Here is a 14,049-nt window from a genome sequence, read left to right as displayed (position 1 = left end):
TCAGCTGTGTGGGACTGTGGTGGGGACAAAAGTCCTGGTCCGGATGGCCTAAATTTCAACTTCATTAAGCTTTTTTGGGAGACTTTGAAACCTGATTTCATAAGGTTCATGGATGAGTTTTACATTAATGGCTCCTTTCCAAAAGGCAGCAATGCATCGTTTCTAGCTCTCATCCCTAAGATCAAAGACCCTCAATCTCTTAATGATTATAGACCCATATCTCTCATAGGATGTGTCTATAAAATTGTGGCCGAAATTCTGGCTAAAAGGTTGGCTCTCGTGCTGTCTCATCTTATTGATGAAAGGCAAACAGCGTTTATGAAGGGGAGGCACATTCTCCATGGTGTTATGATTGCCAATGAGGTTATAGCTGAGGCCAAATTAAGGAAAAAACCTTGCATTGTCTTTAAAATGGACTTTGAAAAGGCATATGACTCGGTTTCTTGGGGTTTTCTAGATTATATGTTGATGAGGATGGGCTTTTGCGAAAGATGGAGGAAATGGATTAATGTCTGTATGTCTACAGCAACAATATCCATTTTAATTAATGGAAGTCCTTCTAAGGAATTTGTCCCTAAGAGAGGTTTAAGGCAAGGTGATCCCCTTGCACCTTTGCTATTCAATATAGTAGTGGAAGGCCTTACCGGGTTGATGAGGTCAGCAGTAGCAAAAAATCTCTTCAGCAGTTATCAAGTGGGAAGGAAAAAAGAGGAAGTTAATATACTACAATATGCAGATGATACCTTGTTCTTTGGGGCTGCCACTAATGATAATGTTACAGTTTTAAAATGTATTCTGAAATGCTTTGAGTTGGTTTCTGGGCTAAAGATAAATTACAATAAAAGCCAATTCGGGTGTCTGGGTAAATGTGAAGGCTGGTGTAGGGAGGCAGCTCTTTCTCTCAATTGCAGTCAACTGGAATTTCCCTTTTCTTACCTTGGAATTCCAGTAGGGGTGAGCTCTAAATGCAGGATTGTGTGGCAGCCTATTATTAGGAAGTTTGAGGCCAAGCTTACAAAATGGAAGCAAAGAAATCTATCAATGGGGGGTAGAATAACCCTCATTAATTCAGTCTTAACAGCTTTACCCATCTAGTTGCTGTCCTTCTTCAAGATTCCTAAACATGTGGCGCAAAAGATTGTCTCTATTCAAAGAAATTTTTTATGGGGAAGTCATCAAGATTCCAACAAGATCCCTTGGGTGAGGTGGGACACAGTCTGCCTACCTAAGAGTAAAGGGGGGTTAGGGATTAAAGATTTGACTAAATTTAATGAGGCGTTGCTTGCCAAATGGGGGTGGGAGCTGGCAAATAATCAGAATCAACCATGGGCCAGAATTCTATTGTCTAAATATGGTGGATGGAAGGAACTGATTTCTGGTAGAAACAGCAGTGTATCCTCTCCTTGGTGGAAAGATCTCAAGGTTGTCTTCCAGCAGCAGAACAGCAACACAATTTGTAATCATCTGAAGTGGAAGGTGGGCTCTGGTGATAAAATTAGCTTTTGGAAGGACAAGTGGCTGAATGATAATCTAACTCTCCAACAGAAATATCCTACTCTGTATCAAATCAGTAGTCAACAGCCTTCTACAATCAACCTAATGGGGGAATTGGTAGAAGAGAGATGGAAATAGAAGCTAAAATGGAGGAGGCATTTTTTTTACCATGAGATTGAATTGGTAGTAGCTTTCTTAGCTGAGCTTGAGAAGTCCACATTAATCAGTCCAGCAGGGATTCCCTAATTTGGAAAGCTGACCCTAATGGTATTTACTCTACAAAGTCAGCTTATACACTACTGCAGGAAGCTGACAGGGAGGTTCTTGAGGACAGTGCATCGAAGATAATTTGGTCTTTGAAAATCCCTCCAAGAGCAATGGCGTTCTCATGGAGATTACTCAAAAATAGGATACCCACCAGGGCTAATTTGAGAAGAAGACAGGTGGAGATGCCTTCATATAGTTCCCCTTTATGCGAATCTGAAGAGGAAACTGCTAGTCACGTTCTATTCAGCTGCATTAAAACGAGGAATCTCTGGTGGGAGCCTATGAATTGGGTTAATAGAGTGGGTCCTCTCCCCATAGAACCAAAGAATCATTTCTTGCAATTCTCACACTGGAATGCAAAAAGAAGCACAGACAAAAGATGGGAGGCCTTATGGATAGCACTGTCCTTGACCATTTGGAATCACAGAAACAGCGTGGTCTTCAATAACCAGCTCTTCATCCCCGAAAAAGTCATGGACGAAGCCTTATTCCATACTTGGTCATGGCAAAGGTGTATGGAGAAGGGTTTTAATACTCATTTTAACCACTGGTCATCTAATCTGAGGGAGGAATTCTCTTAGGGGGGTCTGACATATCTTGTCAGTTGTACTGCATAGTACTCGTTTTTTATTTGGGCATTGGTTTTCACTGCCTATGTTATCTGTTGTACACTTCAGACCCTTATTTATAATATACATTATCTTTTGCTGTGAAAAAAAAAAGACTGAACATTTTGGCAACAACTTAATTACATGTTTGCATAATTTAAAAACCGAACATTTCGGCAACAACTTAATTTTACGAAATAATCAATTATTGAAAAGCTCTTTTACAAGGCTAACAAGAGGAAAATGATCATTTCTTCAAATTAAGTTAATCCAAATCATGGTTATTGAATCGGAATTTGAATCATAAATCAGAAGAGCTATTTTACGAATCATGAATTGAATCGTATTATGAATCATAAGATACATGATCAATAAAAAATATAACATTTTAAGTAGAGTGACATAAGAAAAAAAGGCAGCAACCTAAATCGTAACTCGTAAGATGTTTGTTTCTTTTTTTTTTTGCATTGCTCCACTAAAGCAAGAACATAGTAGCAGAATATGTGGGACACAAATTAGAATTCGTTCCAACATTGCAAATAGATCTCCGGTCTTCCAAAAGAAATTTGGAATAAGACAAGTAAATGGGTATTTGAATAGGACAAAGGAGGGGGTTACTTAAATATTTCATATAGGATAAAGGGGGGTTTGATCTTTGAACCAAAGGGGGTCCCACAATTAGAAAAGATGTGCACAGTGCAAAGTAAAAGGCTAAAGCTTAGCCACCGCATTGACACACAGAAAAGGCTTTTCAGAATTCTGAAAAGGCACCACAGATGCAGTGTCATTTTATATAATCTGAAAAATGAGAAGGCTCTCTTCTTAAGACTTAGGAGGGAACTTTTCGTCATTTTCCCGGTTTCCCCCTCTTCTAAAAAATATTGAAAAAAGAAAACACCCAAAAATCGAAACAACCACTGCTTCAGAATCATGAAACATGCGATTCAACTACGATTCGCACAATACAGAGTACGATTCCGCTCAAAAACGATTCAGCCTGCAATATATATCGTCATCCTTCAATTTGGTATCGAATCAAGATATTACTCGTACGATACATATGATACTAATAACTATGATCCAAATACACACAAAATCATACACTTCATTTTAATCAGGTAGTTTGTCAATGTAGAACACTTTCAAGGATCAGCATCCTATTTTACTCGATAAATAAATAATGAGTTGATAACTACCTTTTTAAATTGCCTCCTTTGCTCATCAGAAAGATCTAATTCTCTTTCATTTGCAATGGCAGCTGCAATAAATGGATCCGTAGAATTGCCATCAACATCATCAATCTCCTCCACCTAAAGAAAAGGAATTTCCAAAAACAAAAAGGTAATTAACATGGTGAGCATACATCACCTATGGTGAAGAACATGCTTTACGAAACAGCTTCTATAATGTATTAAATTATGTAAAAGCCTACAATTTAAGAATGCATTGAAAAGATCAAAATCCCAAATACCAAAAAAATTAACCAAAATTCTACTTATAGAACAAAACCAAACAAACAGGACTAAAGATAATTCATGAATCCTCAAACAACAATTCAACAATTATAGGATCCATGCACACAAGGGCAATGCCAAATTATGAGGCAAACTAACAAATTTAAACCAGTATTCAAGGTAAACAAGGGCATGCTACATTCTACAATGTTAAGGACGGTAACTGAGTAAAACCTAACAAATGATTTTTACAAGGAAACATGAGAACGGATGAAGTACTTATGCCATTTTTTCATTGGATAAAAATAACTGCACTAACATTACCCCAGCCATTTCCTGACATTTACTTATATATATTTGTATAGCACTACATGTAGTCCAAATCATTAAGAATCCAAATTCAGGGCATCTCAAAGTCAAGGGTAGGGGTGAAAAACAAATGATGAATAGAAAAAATTAACAACAACTAGCTCCAGTAATTATTCTTTCTTCCTCATCATTTGATTCTTTTGACATATACATCAATAAAATATAAAATCAAATAAAAGGCAGTAAACACAGTCAAAAATGTATTTTCCACCTCATCAACTCCAGGAAATTTGAGTCCCATCAAGGCAGCTTGCTGTGGAGTGCTGGCCAAATAAACAGACACCCAATGCTTACTGCCAAATGAAGCATCAATGCCACTCCCATCAGAAACTATTTTATTGAACAAATCCCAATCCCCCTTAGTTTCAGTCTTTATTGGCTCCTGGGTTTCATCACAAAGCTTTTTTTGGAGAAAGCCACTAGCACCCTCTTCCAATAATTTACCATGTCGCCTGAACCAACACCAAAAACCTATAAGATGATAACATATTTAATTCTTTCTAGATCCAATGCCATATAAGAATCATACCTTCTAACAGGTCTGTTTACTTGAAGATGTTTCTCAGCATCAGCAATTGACTCAGCAATTTCAGCAGTTGCCAGAGAGCCAACCCAATGATTCCTCTTTTTCCATGCTTCAGTGGAGCAAACATTAGGAGCTTCTCTTTCAATCAACTTATAAAGGCTAGGAAGCTCAATGCCAGCCCCATCAAGTTGTTCCTACTCAAGATCATATCAATAAATAGCAGAAGAAAAACATAAGCACATTTCAGAGGCAGAATTTATAACAGCTCCAAGAAAATTGCCACAACAACCAAACAAAAATCTTAGCAACTTGGAATGTTAGAATCTACCACAATTTACAAAATGGAACAAAAAAAGAAAAGCATAAGCACGGATAAATAAAGGGCAGCCAGTTACACAAAGCTTTGACCATTGTGGAGTCTAGGGAAGGTCAAATGCATGCAGCCTTAATCGATGAAGAGTAATAGAGATCAAGGAAGGAATCCAAACAAAGTTGAATACACAAGTGATAAGTTGGAGGTTCACGGTGGCACAGTGGCAAGACCTCAAGGTAAGAGAGATAAACAGGTCATTATAACCTAATTGCTTGAGTTCATAACAAGGCACCAACTTGAGTCTACGTGACAAAATGTGAAAGAATTTTTTTTTAAATGTGTTTGAGTGTGTTTTTCACACACTAGCATTGACTGTTTATATTTAAGAGTACTACAAAGATAATCAATACCTAGCTATACCATGTATCTACGCTACTTAGAAAAATAAATATTAAAGAAGCTCTTATCTCCTAAAAATATTCCTATTTCCACCAGTCTAGAATGAACCTTTGAAGAAATAAATTAAACAGAGCCTTTAGGGCAATTAAAAAGTGCCAGAAAGCATAATAACAGGTTGGCATTTATATGGAAATTACATGGTCAATAAGACCTAACCTAAATTAGGCTTGTAATAGTTAAGGGATAATTTTATTAGCCAAATATGAATTTTATGTTAGTTTACATATTATGCGATTGTACTTAAGACACAATTGTATTTGATGATTTTCTGCTTTTATACGGTGAGAAGAACATTGACTTCGGAGTTGATCATTATTTTGAATAAGAATTTTTCAACTTATCTTCTCCATAAGTGAGAATCTTTTCTACCAAGAGGTTGTACAATCCTCTACTAAACAGTATGAAGAATTATGTGCAAATGCTTATGGTAAATTACCCTCCTTTGACTTCACAATTGCAAAAATTCCCAATAGGGTTAAAGTTTTTGGATTTTGGTTTACAGGTAAGCAAACAATGTTGGGTTCAGATTTCAGAAGCTTTGCTCATACATAGTTAGACTTAGATTTCAATCTGTGGTTTACTTCCGTTTCGGCTTTTTAATCATCATAGATGCTATTTCGGTAGCTAGAACTTGTGTTGTGATTACCACAGTCAACAACGAAACAACACACCATTGTGCTAAAGCTTAATAATAATAATAATTAATTATGGTGATGAATGAATTTCAGCATGTATATGTCAATTAATCTCAAATACAAGGCACAAGGGTGAGATCAAAATCATAGACTTCTATAAACATGGCATTTTATATGCAAAACTATAAAGCAAAGGTAATCACTAGCATTTTTAAAACTCCGAAGCTCCTGCCCACCGCCTGCTCAAATAAAAGGTTAGCATAGCAGGTTTAAGATCACAGCTCTATCTGACACCACTCTCCAGTGATCTGGGTTATTGCAAATTCAGACATATTTAGATCAAGTTCGGTGTGAACTTATCTCTGAGGGCTATTTTACTTTTTAAGTATCATAGCCAAAAAGAAATAAAGAGAAAGACCCAAATCAATATCATAAGAAGCAGAATACAGATTAGACCAATTTTTAAGTATTGATAGTGATAAAAATTGAAGACAGCACAAAGAGAAAAGCAAATATTACTAACAAAAATATCTATTGAAAATCAAAGATAAAACCAAACCAGTAAGTGGGCACTTTCGGTTTCAAGGTCATCCAGAACAGCTTCCCACTCTTCTTTAAAAGTGGCCATCTCATCAGCAACAGCAGTTTCCAACTACAGACAAGATACACAAATCATACGTAAAAAAACAGAAAGATTAAAAAAAAAAAGGGGACAAAGGGAGAAACCAACATCATCCCCCTGAAGATTTTGCTTCAATTCTTGTCTAACTTCACTCTCCACTTTAGAAAGAGACTCCTCTTCAAGAGCCTCTTGAGCCTCTGCAGCCTAAAAAAATGTTAGAAGACCTCGATTGTTGATATGAAATTGCATAAATTCATGTATCATAAGATACAAAGTCATTTAAGATTCATCTTATGATAATAATTGATAGGAAGCCAAAACATATCAAATTATAGGATTTGAATCGTGAAATGTATGATTTTAATAACTATGACGTCAGCATCTCAATTGCCTTGAGAGAGGTATCAAGGTGAAATTTCAAAATTTGCAAGAAATTGACAAAGCTTGTGACCCAAGTACAGGCTCAATTTGTTGTTTCCAGACAAGAAAACTCTTGTCAAAAAGTTTTTCAATGAGTGGGTAGGAGAATTGCACCCAAATTATTGCAGGAACCATGGGACTCACATGAGAAGATGAATTTGGATATTAGGTCCCTGGACGTGGTGCAAATGTTGATGCATGCAGCGCACAACTTGCCAGAGGCTGTGAAGCCATAGGATCTGATCGCAGTGGTGGCAGATGAGATAAATCTGGCACCTCATGCGGTGGAAAAGGTAAATTTTGTAAAGTCAGGTCCAAAACAATTGATTAGGCTTCAAAAGCTCTGGATACCATAAAGAATGAGCGAGAGAGAGAGAGAGAGAGAGAATCTTAGAAAGTATTTGTGAAAATAAAGTTGATTTTGTAGGCACTGATTTAGTGTGGGTTTGGCTTCACGTTAGATTCTCCAGAATCATATTGAAATACCAGTTAATGTGTTTTCTTAGGTAAATTTTCACATGATCTAAAACAAAAATCGCAAAAATAACCCCAAAAATAGGTTGAGCCTCATGCCAGATGGGGATTAAAGGGGGGACATTTCCATGAGGCATAGTTGCTGGAATGGCTGGCCTTTTCCCATGATAAAGGGCATTTTTTGTGGGTGCAACTCCAACTATGCAAAAATGCAATGCTATTTTGTATGCAGGTAGCCATCGAAGGTCATGATGCACCATTATAGCAGAACGACATGTTGTGGTATTTATTCCTATATTTAAAATCACTTAGATAGTAATATCAGCTGACAAAAAAATCAAACTCTAGCCTAACAATCAACGATTGATTATTCTAATGATCTAATAATTAGTGAATATAAATAAATATAATCAAATTTCTGACATAAAATGCTAATATTCTAACAACTAGAAAAAAAAATCTTAGTAGAATGTTTACGTATTTAGAAGAAGAAGAAGAAAACCCAACTAGATAGTGTTCAAAGAGGAGTTAGTGAGCAACCACTAAGTTGGCTGGTTATTCATAAACTCGTTAACTAGAATTAGTTTTTTTTTTATTTCCTTAAACAATTAAATAACCCTAAAAAATTCAATAAGTTAGCAATTATTACTAAGCAGGAAAGAGACTACAATTAAATTATAATTAAAAAAACATAAAGTAAAGATACAACTTAGGATGTGGAATAATACCTGATAAGAGATCATGAAAAGCGTAAATAGTGTGTGTTAGTATGGTGTTGGGAGGGGGGTAGCTATCTAGCACATTGCATGCTTGTGTCTGTATAAATATAATTATAGTACCTTACTCTCCACTTCTAACAACTCAGAAATAAGATCTTGTATTTCCTCTTCTGTTAACGGCTCCTGCATTATATGCATACAAATGGAAATAAAGTACACTAAAGTTTATATCAAAAGGCTAATATAGACAGCTAGGTTTTTATGAGTATTAAAAAAAACTATCATTGATAATCGAAGAGAGAGTGAAATAAAATATCTAGATGACTGACCCCAAGATGCATTCCATCATCTTTTTCAGGAACTAAAGATTCCTCATCATCTGAATCATCATTGAAAGAACCACTAGAAGCACTCTCAATATCCACCACTTCATCCTCAGTTTTTCCCTCCATCTCTAGCAAAAGTTACATCATGAGGACATACAAACATACAAGACAGCATGTTAAATAAGAAGAACTATGTATGGAATGTATAACAGTTCAACCTTCTAAGAGAATGATAAAGAGGCCAACAACAATGTGGAAGAAAAGTACAACAGTGGGAAATACTAGAACAACAAACAGTATTCAAAAATATTTTGAAATAATAATATCATGTCCAAAGATAATAGTTTCTCTTCCCATGATAGATAAACCAGATTTTTTTTTGGTCAGCAATAGATAAGCCAGATACATTAACCAGTGGGTTTTGAATCATGGTAGTTGGATCGGGATACAAAGTGTGAATCTGAAAGCCCATTTTACGAATCACTTATCGAATCCTATCGCAAATTGTAAGATTCACAATCAACAATAAAACTTAACATATATATATATATATATATATATATATATATATGCACACACACACACACACCAACATAAAAGCACAAATTCATGATCAATAGCAAAAAACATAACTCTAGGATCATTTTAACAAACATGAGAAATGAAACATAAATATATATATATATATATATATATATATATTATCATTTTGAAGTCAAATAGCTAGCAAAGTGTAATAAAAGCTTCAAAACAAACACAATAACAGCCACAAGGCCAACAAAGAGGAGACAATAAAGACCACCAGCACCAGTAGTTAGAAGACGACAAGAAAGACCAACAAAGACGAGACAAAAGCCACTCATGGGTCACTCATGTTTGGTGGCAACAGAGAAAGAAGAGCTGAACTGTAAATGTGAAGGAAACCATAAAAACGTAAAGAAAGAATGAGAGGAGATGCTAAAAACGTGGAAACCAGCAAGTGGACCACAATGGGTCTAACGGAAGGGAAAAGAACAGTGCATTCCTTCTCATTTCTACTTTTTTTTGGGGGGGCGAGGGGTATTTTTTAGGGTTTTACAGAGTTGGGGTCATGCATGACCTGAACCAGTTTGGGGAGTGACCCACTGCACCAGACTCCCGCAATTCAGAAGAACTCACGATCGATGCAATTCTGGAGCGATTCGCTTGTGATTCATACCCAAACACAATTCAACCTTCAATTCAAATCACCAGCCATGAGACTCATATCATACGATACTAGTACTACCATGTTTTGAATCCATTATTTCACCACCATCCTTCTTTAAAAAGGGCAAGGCAGAAGTCACAAATAACCATCAAGTTCACACACAACAACTATATCATAGACCTTATTTGACACGTAAAAAAAGCCTATTTCTATTTACTGATTTTGATTTACACAGCCTGAAAACAGGAAAACAATGTTCACTCACACAATTAAGCTAACGCTGCAGTAGTACCTAAACGAGCTTTCAAATAGAATCTAGACAACATCTGTCAAAGTCATCTATCCCTCAGTGCCCACAAACCCATAAAAAAGTTTTTTCTCCAGTATTACTCATAAATAAAAGAATCAGCATTGCTTGATTGAGTGTTTAGCAACAAGATCCGAATCATCTTAGCCACCTAATTTACTGGCATTCCTTGAGAATATTGAAAACCTTGACAACAAGCTCGATCCAAATTTTCTAACTTAGAATTGGCAGCTTCTATCTTGGCTTGGCTCTTCATAAAAAATCTACCGCGAAAAAATGAAATAGAACCATATCAAATTTGAGTAAAAGTACAGTCAAATGTCAAATAAGCAGTGCAGTAATGACGCCCAAGCCCTAAGGCAAACAATAAACAAAACATTTAATTACAAAATTTGTCGGAGTTATCCAAAATTTCTCAACACGTTACACGTGAAAAAGTACTCTGATTCTCTCCGTTTACAATTTCACGCTAATGTTAAACAATAACAGTCCAGTGGTTGGTCGGGGATAAACACTAAACCTAATTAAGTAACACAAAATATCTAACGCTGCAGCAATCAACATAACCAGCATTTTGCGTAATGCTAATTATTGATTGAAAGCAAATATTCTGAATCACGCTACAAAACGAAGCGCAGTACCTTAATCGCGGAAACAGAGGAAAGTAGAGATGTGGTTTCGGAAATGGTTTCTGGATCTCTACGTTAGCATAGAAAAATGAGAGAGAGAGAGAGAGTGAACTTGGTAGCAACCTCCAAAGAGAATCGAGATTATTCGATCCTTCTTCCGAATAAGGGTACGGAAAGAAAGAGGTTTATAAATATGATGAGTCGGGTAGAGTGTGGTGTGTTCTCACGTGACACGCTGTTTCGGGTTTTGGGGCGAAATTTGAAGAGGCTTCGTGACGCGCCGTGAATTTGAAGGAGGGAGAACTGAGAAGGAGAGAAAAGACACAAATATCAAAATATGGCAGTACCTTATAAAAGCTTCGTGATGAAATGAAACCAGCAGCGACTCGATCCATTCACCGAACGTAGATTTTTTTTTTTCCTCCTTTCTTTTTCGACACTCGAATTCGATTAATTAGTAGTAATTCTCAACCATTTTTTTCTTTTTTTATCTATAACTATTAATAATACAAACTATTTCATTTGATATACACATTTTAGTAAATAATTTTATTATTAAATTAATTTTTAAATTTCAAATTTTTCTTTTAACTTGTATTAATTTTTCACTACTTTTATATTATTAATTTTTTAATTCTATCATTTTTTATTAATTATATTTAACTTTTATTTTTGTATTATTTAAAAATTTTAGAGAGACACTATCCTAGTAATAAAGAAAAAAGAGAGAGGGGAGAGAGTAAATAATATAATTGATGTGATGTAAGAACAAAAAATAAATTCTATAAAAAGATGAAAAATAATAAGTATAAATGAAACTAAACATGGATTGATCAATTTAAAATCTTGTCACTAAGAAAGATTGTTTTTGGGTTAATATATTGTCGGTCCATAAATATCTTACTCAACTTTTTCTTGAATGTTAAATTGTTTCCTAATATTTCATATACCAGGTGAGTATTGTTAAAGTCAAGGATAAACTGTTGGAGGGATTTAAATTTAAGATTGTTAGAGACAACAAACACATCAATTTGGTTTGGTGGGTGGCAAATTTTGGACACATGTGTTAGAATGTGTCATTTGTCTCAATTCATGATGTTGATCTTTGTCTGCGCGATATTATGATTGATAATAATGGGTACGTCAATGGTCTTTATACAATTCTCACAAACAATTTTCCACACGAAGCTTGCCAATATAAACTATACTCTTGTTCCTAACTTTTAGGATTGTTAGATTTGGAAACATAATTCCAGTGGTATCAACACTGCAAACTCAACCTATTATTGATCAAATAATAGCAATGTGAATTCTCATCTTACATCCTATAGATGGTTTTGTTATCGATGAATGACGTTTTATTTCAAAGACATTTTGGCAGCCTCCTCCTTTTTTGTTGTGCTTGCTCTCGTAATTTGGAAGATACCCTCCATTGCATCCATGATTGTTCACATGCCAATGAAGTGGGGTCCAAATTTGATTTCTTATCCCAACCTGACTACTTTGATCCTAACTCTCATATATGGGTTCATAACTGCTATCATGTGCCAAGAGTTACCTTTTCATGGTAGCCTTTTGGTAGATTTGGAAATGGTGCAATGATAGAATATTTGATGAGCAAAATTGGGACATCCAGCAAGTCATTCACCACATTATGATGTTGCATGATGACATGATTTTAATTATATGTCCAAGATTAGGACGTTGATTCAGACCCACATTTATGCGTATCAAAGTGGTTTCCTCGTCTTACGAACAACTATATACTCAATGTTGATGGAAGTTTCAACCAACAAAACATATTGTATTGGGTCGAGTGGCCTTATTCGTAACCATGATGTGGGTTACTAGCTTTCCAACTTATGAAGTTATGATGGTTTCAAAGATGTTTTAAAAGACTATTTTTGTGGCTAGGAGGTCGCATGGGATAAAAGGCTTCAAAGCTATTTGTTGTGAAATGGATAATTTGAATGTGATAAACTCATGGGAGTGCCATATTTTTGCATCGGTATGTGGTGTTAATGACCCAAATTTTTGGTTTTGTTAATGGTAGTATGAATGTTAGTTTTACTCATGTTAATAGGAAAGCAAATTTGCTGCTAATTTCCTTTTTGTTGTTGTTGGGCTTAATCCGACCCAATATTTTTTTCTCTGATTTAATCTTTTTCCCTCTCTTAACATTATCATCCTTTCTTAAAAAAAAAAAAAACACTATCATCCTTAAGCATGGGTTAAGATAGTTATTTTTGTTATCCTTTTCCATAATAATAAAAAAAACTTGGTATCCGCACTATCAACAATTACAAATGTTTTGTTTTTATAATTTTTTTAAAATTGAAAAGGAAAAAACCCATACTTTAAGACTTGTAGTCAATCAATTATTAATTATGTCATTATAAAAAAAATATTTTGCCACGTGTGCATATGTTTTTATTTTCCTGCTACAACGTTGTTTAATTTTTTAATTTATAAAAATACATAATCATTATAATTTAGGTGATGACAACAAAATATATAAAATTAAATTAATTAAATCATTAAATCTTATTTAAATTTTAATTTTACATAACACAATAAATAATTTATCATATTTTATGAAAAAATTGTGCAAATAAAATGTTGAGATTTGAACATTCAAAACTTTCCTTCTAACAAAAGCTTTATAAGTATTAAAAATATTTTATCATTGAATGACAAGTTTGCAACAACTTCTTTATATATTGCATCGTATCTTTCAATATTAATTTTATTTTAAACATTTTGTTAGACTAATTGTGTCGCATATAATTCATGTGGATATGTGTGAGTTTTTACAAAGAATGAACAATTGTGTATTATTGAAGCTTCTTCAATGGTTTTTTCAAGGGTATGGTAAGCGCTTTGAGACCTCCTCCACAAGGAAAAACTACACGCTCCACCTCTTCCATGACATATGTATGATTAAAGAGGCTAAGATCCATGGGAGGTTAAGAAGAACACCCTCGTGCATAAGGATCAAATGTGAGGCTAAGGAACATAACAAGGTGGCTTTTGAGTTTTAAAAGATAAAGTAGCGCTTGATAGAAAGTAGCACCATGCTTAAGGTGACTTGTGAAAACTCTTAACCACACCTGAACTTGTAAAAAATATATTTGTAAATTGTAAATTTTGAATTTGAACGAAGGAACAATGTATGAGTCAACTACAATTTTCTTTATTTACTTGCATGCATGATTAGGTGTAGGTTTCAACAAAGTTA

General features: G+C 34.8%; 1 protein-coding gene across 4 annotated transcripts in view; it reads right to left on the bottom strand.

Moving 5' to 3' along the window:
* Nucleotides 1-11,213, bottom strand: part of LOC114372621 (protein CHROMATIN REMODELING 20-like) — a 41,942-nt gene extending 30,729 nt beyond the window's left edge. Inside the window, exons 1-8 of one of the 4 annotated variants that reach the window (XM_028330286.1) lie at nucleotides 11,159-11,213; nucleotides 8,690-8,814; nucleotides 8,481-8,543; nucleotides 6,856-6,951; nucleotides 6,685-6,777; nucleotides 4,722-4,912; nucleotides 4,404-4,644; nucleotides 3,566-3,679 (exon numbers count right to left, since the gene is read on the bottom strand). In XM_028330286.1, the coding sequence (XP_028186087.1) occupies nucleotides 3,566-3,679; nucleotides 4,404-4,644; nucleotides 4,722-4,912; nucleotides 6,685-6,777; nucleotides 6,856-6,951; nucleotides 8,481-8,543; nucleotides 8,690-8,812 (921 nt within the window). In that variant the 5' untranslated portion in view covers nucleotides 8,813-8,814; nucleotides 11,159-11,213. The other 3 variants (XM_028330285.1, XM_028330284.1, XM_028330287.1) reach the window with 3 other exon arrangements.
* Between the last annotated feature and the right edge of the window lie 2,836 nt (nucleotides 11,214-14,049).

The sequence above is a fragment of the Glycine soja genome, chromosome 10 (genome assembly GCF_004193775.1).
Source record: "Glycine soja cultivar W05 chromosome 10, ASM419377v2, whole genome shotgun sequence".
Lineage (NCBI taxonomy): Eukaryota > Viridiplantae > Streptophyta > Magnoliopsida > Fabales > Fabaceae > Glycine > Glycine soja.
Note: the sequence above shows the minus strand (reverse complement) of the source record. Positions and strands in the feature narration are given on the sequence as shown.